This window comes from Aptenodytes forsteri, unplaced genomic scaffold (genome assembly GCF_000699145.1).
Source record: "Aptenodytes forsteri isolate BGI_AS27 unplaced genomic scaffold, ASM69914v1 Scaffold54, whole genome shotgun sequence".
NCBI classification, from domain to species: Eukaryota; Metazoa; Chordata; class Aves; order Sphenisciformes; family Spheniscidae; genus Aptenodytes; species Aptenodytes forsteri.
This window is the reverse complement of record NW_008796044.1, coordinates 14833804-14851857: the sequence shown is the minus strand read 5'-3', so window position 1 is coordinate 14851857 and position 18054 is coordinate 14833804. Positions and strand designations below refer to the sequence as shown.

Genomic DNA, 18054 nt, shown 5'->3' with positions numbered 1-18054 from the left:
GCAATACTTTTCCTTGTAGTAATAGTAAACAATCCATTCCTTTCTACTTCATAAAATTATTGGCATAATACTTCATTTTTTACTGTTACAAGAAGTTGCCTGAGGCCTCAATGAAAAAAGCAAATTAGAGCATTACCCCTTCCAACCAAGAACGTTGAAATATTTGTGAAGGTAATTATCGCCACAATTGCATCACCAAAATATCACATATAAAACACTTGGAGTCATCTACAAGTCACATATACGTGTGTATGTTTATATGCATGTGTGTAGTTGCATTTGAAGTGGAGGGTTAGCACAGCACTGGATTTTTCTTGGTGTTTACTTTCAAATCAGCTCCTGCAGCAGCAGTTTTTAGAACACGCTTTGTATTTTGTGTGACTGGGAGCAGACCCACTCCCTGAAGCCTGAAAGCTGATACAATTTTTTTTACTTTAGTTTTAAAGCCTAGTGTGATAATCCACACACATATAGACACAATTAATAGCAGGGTGAAATAAGTTGTTGACTTACCTACAAGTGAGAAAATGTAGTGATGTTTGTCAGAGAAAGCATGGTTAAAGTTGCCGCATTTTCTTTTTATACAAAGAATAATATAACAATTAGTACTTAGTACAAAAGATGAGCATTATCTCCTGTCAGCCTCCATGCTGTGATACATTTACGTCAAACCTTTTTAAATAGTGTTATTACAGTGTTTTTAAATATGTGTTTTACCATACAACTTTGCACCCGATTGTCATGTTAAGTCTTCAAAACCACAGAAATTAGACTTCTTTTTTCCTTCCTTCTGAATTGTTGAAACTATGCCTGTCCCATTTCTAACTGGAGGAATGTAATATCGCTATTGGGCAATGTCATGTAGGTTTGTGCTAGATCACATTTTAATCAAAACTAAATGGACTTGTCCTCCAGGCTCACAGGACAAATGACTGAACTGCTTGTTACGACTAATACGTCTTGCAAATACAGCTGGTTTTCTCCTTGTGAGCCAAGCAGCAAGCAAGGCTAATTTCCACGAATGCATCCCCTCCCTCTTGCTGCTCAGGGAACTCCGAGTCTGAAGTTGCAGACTGTGGGTTGAGATGGGCTCTCTTGCAACGTTTTCCATTTTTTATTCACGCTGTGTGGCTGGTCACCTCGATCACAACGCATTGGTTCTGCTCCGTGGCAGGACATTTGCATCTTTTCAAGCAGGTGACTCAAAATTAGTGACACGTTTCTGAGCTGAATTCTGTCGTGGCGGTTGGAAAGGGCACTAACCTCAGTGGCTAAATGTGCATTTTTAAAGCTTTTGTTTTATTTCTTTTTTTAATTTCTCTGCATTTGCAGAGAAATTAAATTTCCTTTCCTCTGCAGTACAGAAACAGTTGAAACGAGCCCAGCTCTCAGGAAACGTTCACATTCTTGGCATTCAGGGAATAGGGAATTTGCTCCTCAGTCTCTACCTAAAAGACTATTTAGTATTGTAGAGCAATAATATGAACTCAAAAAAACACTCTCTCCACATGTAATTGGTAAAAAGGTAGTACTGTTTGTAAGAATGATGACTGTAATAACAACAATGGTAGTGATAAGGCAACAGATACATGCCAGATAGATGACTGATAGCAGAGAAGTCAAACGATACAAAAAACAGGTTACAGGCGTTCTGAGAGTCTGCTCACATAGCTTGCTTACTGTGAAATGCAGTGTAATGTATCACTGTAACTTTTTTCTGGACAGCGTGGACTCCTTGCTTGTCACATAGTACCAGCACATTATAGCAGCAAGAGAGACATTAAAGCGGTAATGTACTTCCTTAGTACTAAGTTTTATTTAGAGTTAACTGCAGTATGAATTATAAGGCTTGTTTTGTTAGTGGCTGGAGATTTTACAATATTGGTTTGCTAGGTTGGAGTAAAAACGGGATGTGAGAGAACATTCAATATTGATTTAATCTTACGCTTCTACAGGTAAGTTCAGTCTTAATGTTGATTTCTGGCACTGAGCACTTTTTGAAAGTCCCTTCCTGAAAGGGTGAAATTAAATCTTATACTGTTAATTTTCACCACCAATGTATATAGTTTAGTATCTGTAGAGCTGAAAAAGTCCATAATGGACGCACACCTATAAAAACCTGAGCCTTTACAGCATGCTAATGGCTTTCCATTAGGTCAGATTCATGTTTTCTGCTTGGTGAAAATAGGTATTTAGCAACAGTGCTTTCAGTTTGTTAGGAATAAATAACTGCTGGACCAATTGCTTCACCCTTGAGAACAAATCTGCGCTTTCAGTGCTAGCTGTTAAATCACATCTGCAGGATGATTCGTAACATCTGCAGATTCAGATCTGCGGATGTCAATTGGATCCAGCAGCAAATATATCCTCCTCCTGCGTTTTGCATTGCCGTAACTCAGAGAAGTGACAGGTTCTGCCAGTGCTCGTGGTCCCACTGCCGCGTCAGATGCAGGGCACTGCGCACCGTGATAAAGTCGACGAGCTGGATGTTAACCCGCCCGCCTCACCATCCCAGTTTTTAACAGCAGCAATACCGACCTCCCGCATGCAGGGACGTCATGGGCTGTGCAATGGATGTCATCGAAGCGCATCAGCAGTGAAGGATCCAGGAATTAATATTAGGTGGGGACCTGGTATCAGAGGGTTGCTAAGGCAGAACTTTCAGTGACATCGATAAAACAACAAGGGTAAAGTCTTGTGGTTTTCCCCTTTTTTAAAGGTGTAGAGAAAGATTTGAAGCCAGATTCTCTTATCTTGAAGAAAATACACACAGAAGTGAAAATGCTTATTTGCATATGTTTGCACTTGTGTCTTTTTCACAGCCGTAGAGTTTTAAATGGTTGTTGACAGTTGACTGGACAGATTTCAGTTGCTAGAGAGGGGCCATGGAGAGGTTTCTCCCTTGGTGTTTCTCTTCATCCCAGATTTTTTAATCAGTGCTTCAAGTCATGTCAATACCGATATTGTTTGCAACCTACATATTTTCTCCTTATAGATCTTCAAATAGCAAGAGACCCATTATCACATCTATTCCTCCTACAGCCTTATTCTTCTCATCTGAGAAATGTTACTTGGAACTTCTGTTAATAGCAAAGAGGTACATTTGCACTGCATTTTTCATGAAGAGGGTTCTTAAAAATGCTTTATAACTTATACTAATGCAAATTTATATATGAGGATCTTAGATCTGGGGCTCCTCAGAGCTATGCTTCCTAATTGTTTGATATGTAACTAATGGGCTCTACCACCAGAAATAAATCATTAAGTGCTCTGGTTCCTAGATACCCAGCTGGAGGCTGGAGCTGACTTTGTGTTAAAATCATGCCCTCTGAATGTCAGTCCACTTTGAAGAGACTAATATAATGTGTCCCAAAACAAGCAAATTCAGAATGATTAGACACTTCTGAAAATGTTCAAATAAAATAAATAAAATAGAACACAGTTCCATTAGGCAGAGAGGCAGAATCTTTTTAACCATGCATGGTAGCATTAATGAAATTTAATACAAAAAATGTAAAATAATACTTCCTCTATTTTAATTTGCAGGAGAAAGTAAGATTGAGGGCATGAAATACTTGAATAGAAATTTAACTGAACTTTGCATTAAATATTTGAAGTCTGATGAAGAAATTTATTATTCACTACATATTAACAGCACAGTTGGTTCCTGTTTTACTCATGAAACAGCAGTTATTCTTTGAAGAAAGACTGAGTCCTAAGAGAGAACCTCAACATAATATCCACTGTTGAATCGTCCTTAAGCAACATACCTAAGGAATATCTCACCTACTCACAAAAATCCTCTCCAGTATGCAGAAAACTCCAGTTCTGGGCTTACTGTCAAGTCGTGCCTCAGACCGAACTCCAAAGGAAATCTGCAGGGTTTGTGGCGTTTTGCAGACTTGCCGGTGAAACAAGAGAAAGCATCGTCCAGGGTGCAGTTTTAAAAACTGACCTGAGAGTGAGTGAATGAGGCAGTCTTCGAGGAAGCTACGGCATAGAAGAGGCTGAAAGCCTATTCTTGCTCCATCAAAATCAAGAGAAATATTGTTAGGGAATGTCAGGAGGATACAGGGGTCCTGTGTCTGTTTGAGCAGCCCTAGGGTGTAACTGAGCTGATGTAGGTCGTGGATTGCAGCACTTGGGTAACGGCAGAGAACTGGTGTAAGTAGGAATGTACAGTACATGGCAAAGGTGGTTCTCGACACATCAAGCATTACAGACAACCAAAAAAAAAATGTCGACTTCATTATGAATGGCATTTTACAGATTCTGACATGTTTGATTGGCTGGACTATACTTAGAAATCATTTCAAGTCTGATTTACCATTAATTAATCTACTTCTGTTCCACTTACGCTATGCATTCAATCCTGTTTTCTATTACAATTAAAAAGCATGGATTCAAATTTCTTCAGTCAATGCAGTTTAAAACAAATGACCACTTTGCAAAATTTATTTGAGAGACGTTAGTTTTTTTACAGGGAAGGCCATTCTGCACGGTGCTGAGGCCGGGAGAGGAGGCGAGCCTGCTCCGAGCTCCTGCCTGGCACTCTGCACTGGCAGGATGGCATTGCGAATTTGAGAGCAAATGCAGTATCCCTCAGAGCATTTGACTTACCTTAGGTTTCTGTGGTGTCTAGAGTTGTCTTTGGATTTGGAAGTACACAAATCTGAATAAGGAAAACAGCCCTAGAGGGTGTTTTCTTTAATGTTATTTTTTTCCCTGTGAGTTGTTGTCTGTGAAGCTCAGTATACCTGTACAGAAGGCATGATGAGGGTGTCAGGAAGGCACAGGAATGGGTGTTTTGTAGTCCAGAGTTCCAGCCTTGGCTTCCTAAAGATGTCATGTGCCACAATAAATATTTAATAAGTGTCAGGTTTGCACAATAAAACAACGTTACTCATTTCTTGGACAACTGAATCCTCTTTTTTCCACCCACTTGATATAATCAGTAGTCAAAGCTGTGTTTATGTGTGCAGTTTTGACTGGAGATATATTTGTGAAATACTTTGAACATATGGATAACCTGTCATGTATAAGGTATTGGCTAAACAACACTTACTTGTTATGCACTATATTCCTCTTTTTTTCCTTTGCAAAACTGACTTTCAAAGGACAAGACGGCTACTTGGCAGAAGGAAAGAAAGGATGCTGCCTGCTTCCAGTTCTGAAAGATGATGTGATTATCAGCACACTCCTTCTCAGATAACATTTGCGAAGACAGGTTGTTGAAAAGAAGGCTATTAGGGTCTCTCATGTTGCTGTAGTTGCCTAATAATATTTTGGCAAAAATTATGTCTGATGAAAATCACCTGATGACAATTCAACAGGGGATGCAGGAACAGCATCTCCCATCCCATGTAAAAGAAGTATCTCCATCGCTTCTAACATGTATTTAGGTGCCCAGCTCCTGTTGAAATTAGTGCATGATGGAAATTTTGTTATCTTTATGGATCTAAATGCACAAAATAAGAAATCATTCGTGCCTGTCTAGAGCTAGTTCATTCCTCAATATTTATTACCTATAAAATTAGTTTTCTTCCTACCCCGTCACTCCTTCAGGCAACATCTCCTGATGAGGGCTTGTTACAGGCAGGATGATGGAATTTGTTCTGCTATGGCTTCTGTTGTGATTTTTCTCTGATAAAAGACTTTGTGAGTAACAGCCAAGGAACAGCAGCAGCGTGAAATGTTCCTTGTAGAAAAGATGGCATGGTGGGCTCAAAAAACCTATCATTCTATGATTTTTGTCTTACTTTGCAAAGGTAAGATAGTTTACAATGAGTAAAATATGTTAATTTAAGTGAGAAGATAAAGTGATAACCTTTTTCAGTAATGTAAGCCACTTTTTCCATTTATTTTACGTTAATTGTTTTTTTTTCTTTAAGACCTGATTTTTCCTTACCTGGACTCAGCCTTAGTGGGATAGTGATCTTCATATTTTTATCTTTAATAGGAAAATCTATCAAACTCTTTCAGCATTACAGAAAAATGGGAAAATCTTTCTTTTTCTCCCCTCCCCCCCAAATGCTAAAAAACTTTCCACTTAGAAAAAGCTATAATATCCTATTTTTAACTCCAGAATTATTTCTGACCCAAAAAACCCCTATGAGAACAAACAAATGCTCACCACAGGCATGAGATATCAGCAAGTTCATTGCAGTCTTTGGAGCAGTGAGTTTAACGTGGGAAGACAAGCTGTGGGACTTAATTGTTCTTCAGTAAGGTGGAAGGAGGAATATTATGTGCAGTGAACTGGAGAAGACATATTGTGGCTTGCCCTGTGAAGGATGTCTACCTCTACGGCATAAAATCTTGCTCTGTATTCCAAGAAATGTCATTTGAAATGTAGAGTGAGTGCACAGCAGGAATAATAAAATAGTCTGAGCATGTGAATTTTAAGCACTAAACATGATACAGAAACAAGAATATTTTTTCTGACAGAAACCAGTGACTAATGCAGCTTTCTTCCGTAAAAATATTTGCTTCAGCTGGACATTAATCTCTTGGCAGAAATTTCTGGAAAAATTAGATATTTCTCAGTAAAAATTTAAAAGAAATGTTTTACCTATCTAACAAAATGGAATTGACAACCTTCAGAGGTGGCAAAGTCTCATTTGCAGTAGAACTAGAGCAACATAACAATTTTCTTTTTTATGTATATAAGTAAGTATATATATTTCCTATTACTGTGATAATAGCCTTATACTAAGCCAAATGTGGTTATAAATTATTCCTAGCATCTTGTTCGAGTAGTATGTCTAGGCAAGTATGTCCCTCCTCCCCATCTGTTTGACTGATATTTTTCTCTGAAATCCTAAAAGGTGAAAACATTTAAGTTAAATAGTCACGTCAAAAATCATGTCAGCTACCAAGGAAGTACTTGAGTATAACTTACAATTCATAATGACTTACATTTTCTTTTTAACTTGCATCCTTTTCCCCAACCTTCTCTTTTACTTCAGAGCTCTTAATGAGAAGGACTTTACAACCTTAAACAGTATTTTTCTAATAGACTATCTGGAGAAAAGTTTTTTGCTGGTGCTCTTGATTCAGACTGGTCCTTTGTTCTTTTTCTAGCTTGCACAGACAAAGAATTGAGGAATCTCGCTTCGCGACTAAAAGACTGGTTCGGTGCTCTTCACGAGGACGCAAATCGTGTCATCAAACCAACAAGCTCCGAGACGGCACAAGGCAGTAAGAAATTGCAGCCTATCAGTACTTAAAGGGGGCTTATAGAAAAGACGGCGGCAAACTTTTAAGCAGGGCCTGTTGTGACAGGACAAGGGGAATGGCTTTAAACTAAAGGGGGGTAGATTTAGACTAGATATAAGGAAGAAGTTTTTTACGCTGAGGGTGGTGAAGCACTGGCCCAGGTTGCCCCGAGAGGTGGTGGATGCCCCATCCCTGGCAACATTCCAGGTCAGGTTGGACGGGGCTCTGAGCAACCTGATCTAGTTGAAGATGTCCCTGCCCACGGCAGGGGGGTTGGACTAGATGACCTTTAGAGGTCCCTTCCAACCCAAACTGTTCTATGATTCTATGATTCTATAAAACACCTTTCCCGTGGAACACTGAGTGTTGCAGGCAGCTTCCCAGCCCGAGAGAGCATTCAGCTGAGCACAACTGTTAGTGCTACAATGTCATGTCAAGGAGGTGCCAGCAAGTAAGCAGGTACGCAAGAGACCTGGTCCTGCAAACAAATAGCTGCACCGTTTTCTAAAGGAGCTGCAGTCGTTCTGTGTTCTCTCTGGCCCAAACTGCTCCAAAAACTGGCAGTCAGAGACAGAGACACCTTTACAAGTTAATCAGGCAAATAACTGTGTCTGAAGGCCAGGGAGGTCACTTCTATACTAGTAAATAAAACTGCTCAAGGACTTTTCTCAAGCCCTGAGGTTAACTAGCATGACATAGTTCATGTCTGTACAGTTGAACTCCATGACCCTGCAAATCAGCATGTCTGCATCCGAATCGCTTCTTGGGGATGGACCGTGGCGTATGCATACCTCCCACTTTATGGCCAAGCATTTTCTGACCCAATGTCAGTGGCATGAGCCAAAAACATGGCATACAAGCATAAGGAAGATTATGCCAATGTTGGAAAGGACTCATTTAGATTTTATTTTGCAATTTCTTGCTAACACCTTATATAAGAGAAAGAATAATAAAAACATCCGCACTGCAGCCACAGAACTGGAAGAGTTAAATGGGGTGGAAAGCTGGAATCGTGTCCCAGGTATTTAATAACACCATCTTTGCTTCCTTTGATGTTCTGGGTTTTTTTTAAGAAAGAAAGAAAATGAACGGTTTAGAGGACATTTACTCTCTGTGGGTTTAGCCAACATGACTGATTTTGATGTCATTTACCCACCAGGGAGGGGAAGGATTCAGATAACAGCATCAAAAGAGGTCATGTTCATCAGAGAGCAGATGCGAATTTATTTTCTGTAAGGACTCATTATTCCTTTTAAATAGTATGTCCCAAAGCACATGGGCCCCTGGGTTGCAAAGTAGGATGCACAAGTTTTATCTAGGTGTGTGTCTCACCTCCACTTCACTGCCCTGATTCTCTGCTACAGGCTGTCTAAAGCCGGGGTTTGCACACACCGAATTTAAAGGGTTCAGTCAACTGCTCCCTTTTACGGCTCTTTTGACCCCAGTGCCTAGTTGCCCTGTAGCGTGAGGCTGGAGAGGCTAAACGTGCAGCAGAGCAGACCCAGCACATCAGGATGGGCATTTACTGTTGGTCCATGTCTCCGCAGCCACTCTTCTTTTGTGCTACTTCTGAGCTTGTGTAGCAGTGGATTGCCTCTTCCTAAAGAAACAGAATGTACCACAGGCTATATTGCTCAAAGCTATAGTCAGACCTCATTAATGCCAAGTAATTGTATCTTAAACCTATGTGGTGAAACAAGCCATGTTCTGTGTAAATGATCTTTTTCATATGTCTCTTACTTTCCATAGTATTTACAACAAAGTCAGTATCTTTAAAACTGTATGTCCTGCTTCTTTCTTAAACGTTACTCCAAAAAAAGGATATTATCATGCAGAGGAAGCCGAACCATAATGCAAAAAGACAACTGGATGTACAGCTAATCATGGCTTCAAGATGTGAATTCATTTCAGACCCCACGACAGAAAACACCAGAGACTTAAAACTTTGTCTGAAGGCCTTTAGGCCCAGAACCACATGAAATCTCATTTTATCAGATTGTCAGAAGGATGCTTTTCATGTAGATGACCTGTGAGCTGCTCATGAGGACCTTACCAAAGGCCAAAGACCAAATTCATTCCTAAAGGTGTTGGGTCTTTTTTTTTTTTTCTGAAGCAATTTCAGTGAGAAAAACATTCCTGGTAATTCTGCAGCGTTTGCTCTGATTCACAGAGGAGCTGTTATCTCTTTTTAGTTTAGTTTGATTCCTGGCAGCTTTTATATGAAAGGCTGCCTTGATGATCTTAAACACTTGATCTCAACAATGTTCATTTTTAGACTGTTGACTTGGTTTGGCACATTTTCTTATTTTCTTATATGTCAGTTAGGAAAAAAAAAAAAAGAAACTTTATGAGTTAAGATGCCTAAATTGTATTCGAATGCCACAAAACTTGGGCTTGTTTTTCTTTTTAAGAGTTTGCAACAGTATTCATGAATTAATCTGCAGGTGCCAAATTCTGCAGCTCCGGTTCTCTCTGGTAGCACTGAAAATACACACAGAGTAAGGACAGCGGTATTTGGCTTCCTCCAACTTCAACTTCAAACATTTGTGAAAACGAAAGACATCTTAAACAGGGCTCAGAATTCAAAGCAAAGTTCACATACTGAAGCTGAAAAAAACAATGTGTGTGAATCCTGGCAAACAGGACATACGCAGCTCTGGAAATACGCTCTGATGTACGCATTGCCCTTTTTTTATTGCTGTGTTGCCCTCCTCACCAGGCTGATCACTTCATTAAGCTGAACTGGTTTGGTTGTGCCTGTAGCGTCTTAAAAGGCATGCACATCCCCGATGTAGTCCGTTTTGGGTATGCCCCTGTGGCGGTAAAAGGAACATGGTGGGATGCAATGACTACGATGCCTCGGACACATCAGCTGTCTAGAGAAGGTGATCCAGCAGAGATTTCTCTATGCTACATTAAATTTTCAAGACGTTACTGTGGGTGTAAATAAGCTTTTTGAGTGTATTAAGTTCACCCCCAGGTGAAGGAAAAAAGTACACCTTTTTTTTTTTTTTTACTCTCTTGAAAGGAAAAGGATGAGGGCAAGTCATTGTGTTTGAAGTCTCAAACCTTCATTCAATGAGCTATCTGCCAGATCCCAGCAAAGCACCATAGGCCGGGAACTTTGTCTTCTGCAGGCTTTGTACAATTGAAATCTCCTCAATAAGTAATATAAGCAACTCAGGGACATGCTTTAACATAAGGAAATAAAACTAATTAGGATAGTTAGATCAGATTCAAATTGCTCCTGAGCCTGTTGATAATTCATAACATTCCCATATTGCATCTAGATAGTCTCTTTGGTTGGAGTGGGAGTTGGTTTTCTTTTACTGGAGATCTATGCAATATAAAGGGATTTTTTCTGGGGAACATTTCTTCTCTTCCTTCCTTTATTTTAAGTGATGGGGGAAATTAGGTTAATTATTCCCCTGCTAATTTAATTGTAGTATACTTTAATAAAATAAAACTGGCTCATGTAAGTCAACTCTTGAAGGGGGAAAATAATTCTATGTGCCAGAAGGTGTTTTTATTTTTAATTAAGATTTTCACTTAAAGACTTTTTTTAGTTTAATTCCATTTTAATTCAGAGGAGGTGGGGCATTTTACGTATTAATGGCATATGAGACTTTTACATGTAGGTCACAGGTTTGATTTCCTTCCAGGTCTGTAGTGAATGAAAGTTGTTAGGGTGCTGAACAGCTGTCAGTCAGAATGAGAAACATGATGGTCTCAATCCAGGTCCTTGTGAGCAGGTGTCCAAATGAGAGCAACCACCCCCACATTAATTGGCATCTGTGTTGGCAGCCTCTGCCGAGGAGCCAAGAGCAGGCGGGATACGGAGCCTGCACCGTTCTCTTGCTTCTCACCATAGGCACTGCAGCGCCGAGCTGATGCGCAGAAAGATGCAGAAAAGTTCTCACTGAGGTTACTGCTATTCCGGGTGTGTTGTGCTGGAAGTCCGGCCAATTAACCAAGCACTTAATTCATTACAGAATTACCGTATGTGGTTTATTTCATCCAGCATATTGAATCATATGTATAAGCAAGTATATCAAAAGACTCCAAAAAGGAGTTAATTCATTCAACACCACTTGGCCTCACCAAGTTGATGGGAGCACAGTGACCTCCCAGAGAAGGTAAGTGAGCTCTGAGAACCATTTTCCATCAGCTGCCCTGGTTATGCAGGAAGTCAGAGCCTGCGCTGCACACTCAGGGCACGCTTTGCTTTCATTCCTGTTGCTGGGTGCCGAGAGCATCCAGGATTGCTGGTTTTGGACTGCAGGTGCAATGTTGGAATGAGATCTACGGTGATTTACAGGCAGTGGCTTTTACCAGGAGACAATATGAAGTGGAGGTAGATGCTACTATTCACCTTCAACCACATATTGAGGGACGATTAAAGAATTAACCTCTTCACTGATAATAACCAGCTAGTTAAGGGCTTTCCGTCACACCTACCACTGTAATATTTAAAGACTTCCAGACCACACTGTCTAGTAATCCAGCACTGCTTAATATGCAGCCTCTTAATAAACCTAATCTGGAACTCTGGTCACAACAGTGAAAGCTCCCTTGTTTATAAGAAATTACAATCTAAAACTCTTCAACTAATGTAATTAACTGTCTTCATAAGTAACCTTTCATGATTGTATTTTGCATCCAAGTCCTGATGGTATGTCACAGAGCAGCTTCGTATTCATATCAATCACTGTCTTGTGATCTGCTCAGACAGATCAGTACTGAGGGCACGCTGCTGTTGTATCCCTGAGTGCATGTTGTACACACAGATAAAGACTTCCCAGCAGGGAGGAAAACAAGACTCAGAAATAATCCACAGACACTGTCAGGGGCAAGTTCATGCCAGGATCTCCTCCTCCCTGCGTCACCTTGCAGGGTGACCCGTCACCTTGCCAGTCCTTGCCAGTCACTCCTTGCCAGTTAGGAGGTGACCTTTAGAGACCCACAGGGCCGAGCAACACGTACGGTGCTCAACTGGTTGTACAACAGACCTTGTAGTTATTCACCTTAGCAGCAGTAAGTGCCACGACAGGGCGTAAAGACCATCACCAGAGAAGGGATCTGTGCAGGAAAAGAGCAGCCAACGGAACCCAGCTGTTTTTCCCCTGGGAGCTGTTAAACTGGGATAGCTGAAGCATGTACTGATCCCAGCTCCACCATGCCATTGAATGATCCACCCCTGCCTGTTTGACTACTTTTAACCTGCCCCGTGGTGGGGAATCAGGCACAGCACACACCCACACAAGGCAGGACTGCGTGTCCTGCTCCTCGGTGCTTTGTAAAGGCAAAGTCAAGGATTCTTAAATCCTTTCACTCAACAAGAGATTGCACAGTGACCAAATCCTGCTTGCCTTCTTCAGATGAATAAAATAATTGAAGTCAATAGTCCTAATTGCTTCAGCAAGGCAAGCAGGCTTCCTCCCTACATCTATTCACATGGTCTTTTTCTTTTTCACTGTGCTCAAACTCAATTAGATAATGTTAGAGGAGATAACAGCACAAAAATGTGATGAAATGTTCAGCATGATCTCTCTCTTCCGTGCCTGAGCTGCTTCTAGCCCTGAGGAAATGGTGTTACCTTCTTCCTTTTGTAGAGAAACGTGTATTATGAATGACATAAACCTTCCCATTAGTTAACCCTTCTGATTGTTCCTCCATGTCACTGACAACCTTCAGCTGCAGTTGCATACAAAAAGCACAGCTTCCAGCATAAAGCACTGCCCTCCTTTGGATTAATACTTAAAATAGCAGGTAGGCTGCAGAGCTTGGACAAACTGCCAGCGTGACTCCAGCAACGTCTTAGGTTTCACTTTAACAAAGCAGCATCCTGAAATGGGACTTGACACGTACAGCAAATAAGGCTAAGCTTGGCCTCGTTCAACGAAAGATGCAGCAAAAGGAAAAAGCCCATCAGGCTTCTCCCCGTGGCCCGTAGCAGAATGAATAGTGCACAGGCAGGTTAGTGCACACAGCTGAAACAGCGTGAGCGTGAGGTGCCCAGGGCGCGTGGTTCAGGTGCCCTCTGTGCCTGTAAACCCCCAGCCAATATATGCACGTTTCTGAGTCCTTGTTGAAACCAATATCCTTATTTTCAGATTTATTAGCTCTGCATTACCAATACGCTTTCTTGCATCATAGATAACTTGGAAATTAGTCCATGTTTGTACCAAGCATTGAAAATACAGTGACAGTATGGATTTATAATGCCCTGTCTTGTTTGTGAAAGAAGGCAGTGCCACTGCTTTTGTGGAGACTGCAGAATACTGGAACACGTATCTCATATACATTGCGGGTATCTATATGCATGACTTGGTCTTTCTGTGATAACCGCTGCTGCTGCTGCAGTCTTTGAAGGATCTGGGCTATTAAAATGAATGATGATGATGGTTTCCAAAGTGCTGGAAGAGCAGAATCCTGTATTGCTGCACAATCCTGGAGACCACAAGGAGGAATAGTGCTGGTATGGCATACAAGAGCATGTGCAGCTCTCTGGAGCTCCCAGCTGAAGCAGTGCCGTTATTCAGAGCGGTGCAAGCAAAAGAGACACTTCGTCCCTTCTCTGCCCCTGCCTCCCCCAGACAGCTCGCAATCCAGGCCAAAGCATTTTGTTGTCCACCGCAGGAGCTTTGAAGAGTGAAAAGCTAGGATGAGAGGTGGAAGGTGAGAGCACAGTAGGAAAGAATTTGATCAGGGAACTAGAAACAGGTCTGGGAAACAGGATTTAAATCGCATTCAGACTCAGGCTAGTTTGAAAATATGGTGGATGCAGCCTTTTCTCATCGCATTTCAGTTTCTTGGAACAAGGCCAATGAGGACAGAAAAAAAAAGTGAGAATTTTTTGAGTAGAAATAACTTTGAGTTACAGTAATCAGCTATGAATCTCAGCCCTCCCCACCCCACAGCTCCTAAAGAGTGTGAGTAGTGCTCTAGTCTGTAGCTGTGCTTGGGTTTTAAGCTTTACACAAACAGTTCAGTCTTAGAATTTTGTTCTGTTTCGGGCAAATGAGGGTTATGTTCAGAGTCCAGCCAAAAAAATTATAAAGGCTTCAGCTTAGCAATGATTCCTGTGCAGTGAGCGTGCTGGGGTCCAGTTGGGGATGTTTGCCCATCTTCTTACAGGATTTGACACCAGCATATTGCCGATCTGTAAGGATTCCTTAGGCTGGATGTTCAACAAACTTGACATGAACTATGACCTGCTGCTGGATCCCTCAGAGATCAGTGCTATTTATCTGGATAAGTACGAGCCATGTGTCAAGCCTCTCTTCAACTCTTGCGACTCTTTCAAAGACGGAAAGCTTTCGAACAATGAGTGGTGCTACTGCTTCCAGAAGCCGGGCGGTGAGTTGTGCGATTTGCAGTACAAAGAGCAGTTGTTTGGGTTTCCCTGTGTTTCAGGTTTGATTGATCTGCTTATGGGGATAGTTTGGTAGTTGGCAGTCAGCTGCGTTAAAAAGCTCTTTTCTTCAGCATTGGTGTGAAAGGGCATTGTGTAACGATGTTTAATGTCACAGATGAGCTATATTAATATCCCTTGATCATTAAAACAAACAAGTAATAAGTGCCAGTGCACACAGTTTAGAAGTAAGCTCTATTGCTGATAGAAAGCTCAAGAACTTGCTCTTTTATTAATGCAGAAATTAGTCAATTAGCAAACCATAAATTAGAGAGCTGGCATTATGTCAGTTTGGTGAAAAGAGAGGAAAAATGGTTTAACAATGAAAATGGCCCCCAAACACTATTCTCAACTACAGTGTGTTGCAATTATTTTTTTTTAATTAGTGGAGCTAATGACATAAATTTGTTTTGCAGTACAGTACCAGCATATGGGCTTCTTTCATTCCCAGGTGTACAGTAGTCTACATTTCATGTCAGTAGTGAAGCCAGTCACTACAGAGCCTGTCCCGTACCATCTGGAAACTGATTCTCGTACATTATATTTTAGGTCTTCCTTGCCAGAATGAAATGAATAGAATTCAAAAGCTAAGTAGAGGGAAGAGTCTGTTGGGTAAGTTCGATTACTCGCTATTCATTTACTCAACTAATTAAAGCTTCTGTGATTATTGTAACTTTATATGCAGTAATGGTTTTTCAATTAGAGACTAATGTTTTGAGTCAGGAATATGCACCACGAAGTGTAGGCCTGACACTATGAAATTAAACAAATGATGAGATAGCAATATACAGAACAGGTGTCAGTGTGGCAACAGGTTCAGAACTAATTTACAGCTCTCCAGAAATGCAAAGCCTTGTCTGCACAGAGCTTAATACTGCCTTCATCACCTCAGAGGTCACAATAAGCACAGAGGCTGCTTGATACTCAAGCCTCCCATTTTTGAAGGGTGACTGAAGGTGCCAGAGTGCATAGCCAATGGGTTCATGTCTTCTTCCAGTTATGGTACAATGCATGTATTCCTTGGGGTTCATTTATGACTAATCACCCTTGAAAATATTTCACTATTTTCCATGTATATGAAAACAGGAATTCATGTCATCCCATTTCAGGCAGCCCTGCAGGATGCTCTGTGCTGTAAGGTGTGATAATGCCTGCCCCTCTCTCTATTGACTGTTGGGAACCTGAATTGATTCATAACTTACACTGCTCTGATGGATGTCTAGAATTAGGTGAAATGAATCCCCATAAGGCATTTTCCCATTTACTTGCTAAAAAATCTGGTTGTTGAACTGACTAAATGTAAGGTAACTAATTCCATACCCTAAAATCACATGGTGTTATGTAGCCTAGCGTTTATGTGGTGGTATCGTATTGAAACTTCTATCCTAGCGCATTCATGCACATAGATCCAAGTCACGTGAGGCCTATCAGTACAGATTAAAGTCTCTGCTTACAGAAAGCACTGCATCCCACCCTTGGAGAGTCTGGCTTACCTCAGACCCGGGCTGTCAGGCCCATCACCGAGAACCCGTGTCAGGTTCCTACAGCATCGCTAGCTGCGGCACAGAGCATGCATGTCAGCTCTGCTGAAATGCTTCTCAGATTGCAGTCTGCTTCTCAGGCTGCTCTCAGATTTTAGTCTGATGTTTCTAGATACTCAGTAGCAGACCCTGCAAACAGAGCTTCTGCAAAGTGCATCTTTGCCAAACCTTCCCATTCCCAGACGCCACTGCTGTTTGGACTCAAGGTTCAGGCACCTTAGAAACAATCCCAACCTGGATTCTTTGATTTAAAATAAGAATAAACATTCCCAAAGGCCACAGGGACTATGGTTTAGTTCCATCATCCTTTCATAGCAAGTTCACATAAAGATTAAGATGTTTCAGAGTTACAGCTCCTGCTGTTCATAGCTGTGGGAGCGAAGGGAGGATTGATTGCTCAGTTGTATGTGTGCTGCATTCAGTAAATATTTTGCATTTGTGTTCGAATGCATGTTGTGGCAGAGGAAGTCACGGTGTTCTCTGTCTCGTGGGTGTCATGATTTTCAAAGCCACCTAAAAGAATAAGAAGCCCAGTTCCTAATAGATCGCTTTGGCTATCCCATATTTATTTTATGCTTTGCTGTTATTTGCTATGTGCAATAAATGTCATCTAGGTTGAAACATAAGTGGTTTGTTCCAGTGTGCGGGGAAAAATGATGGCTATATTGCAGGTAGTACAACATGCAGGCAGTTGTAGCACATGTCACTGGGATCTGATCACAATAGCAGGAGTAAAATGACAAAGTAAAAGCAGTAAGAATGGTCCCTTACCACAAATAACTTCTAGTCAACTGTATTAAAAAAAATGAAGGATGAAAGTGGCTAAGCTCAACAAATCAAGAAGTGTCAGGCATAGGTTGCTCCAGAAGCTAGAAAATTATAATATAGAGAGGAACTCTTTGCTTCACCTACCTTGAAAGTCTGCCTGCATAATGGCACCTGTCTGTGAGATTTTAATCTGATCTCATAGCTATTTATACAGCGGAAAACATTGTCTTTTCACTGACTGAAAAATCATGCAAATGGAAACAAAAAACATACACGTGACAAAAACCACACTTGTAGCAACAAAGATTGATAAGAAAGACGAGTATTTTCAGAGAAACTAGCCTTTAATTATTCTCTTTCCTTCTCTGTCCCTGACACATAGAGCACAGCATTTACAGTCTGGACAGCACATATGAAGAAGATTTCTGTTAACTTGTATCCATTGATAAAAAATGATGACTTTTGATATTTTGTTCTCTATATATTTTTCAAAACACATGACAGTTGCAACAAAGTACTTCAAAGCCATTGCCATTAGATATGTTAAATTTGGAGGCTTTTGAATAGAGTCTAGCATCCCAGTGGACTGAATTAAAAAGTAAACAGCACTATTCATCTTTTCCTACCAGATTTATCTAGAGTACAATTAACTGCAGAAAGTGTACTTTTAGAGCATACAACTGTGCAGCCTGATAATGCTTCTCCCACATCAATAAGGTAATAAATTTCTGCTCCCGTCACTGTCTTCTTCTATATCAGCCCTGTGAATTCAGCTAACATAACAGCTAATACAGGGAGCTGTGTGCCGGCTAGCACTTAATTCTGTCAGGCTTTTACCTGTGTGATTCACTACCTTTAGCATATAATTATTCTCCCCATGTCGTCTGAGGAAGGGGATTATTATATAGATAAGGAAATGATGCAAAAAAAAAAAAAGAGAGAGAGAGGTCTGGATCCATAAAGAGGATATAGATGCAACGGTGCTGTTCAAGTTTGCGTGGAATAATTAAATACTCCGTGGGACAAAGAGAGATGGGGGAAGCAGGATTCACTAGCCTGAGGCAGTTCAGTGGGGAGTGACTAACATTTTGTAGTGCTTAATAGTAAAGCTGG

At 40.9% G+C, this 18054-nt stretch overlaps 1 protein-coding gene across 1 annotated transcript in view; it reads left to right on the top strand.

Moving 5' to 3' along the window:
* SPOCK1 (SPARC/osteonectin, cwcv and kazal like domains proteoglycan 1) overlaps nucleotides 1-18054 on the top strand; it is a 334606-nt gene that overhangs the window by 312462 nt on the left and 4090 nt on the right. The window contains exons 7-9 of the mRNA XM_009285903.1: nucleotides 7084-7200; nucleotides 14356-14577; nucleotides 15182-15244. Coding sequence (XP_009284178.1) covers nucleotides 7084-7200; nucleotides 14356-14577; nucleotides 15182-15244 — 402 coding nt within the window. The remainder of the gene's footprint in view (nucleotides 1-7083; nucleotides 7201-14355; nucleotides 14578-15181; nucleotides 15245-18054) is intronic.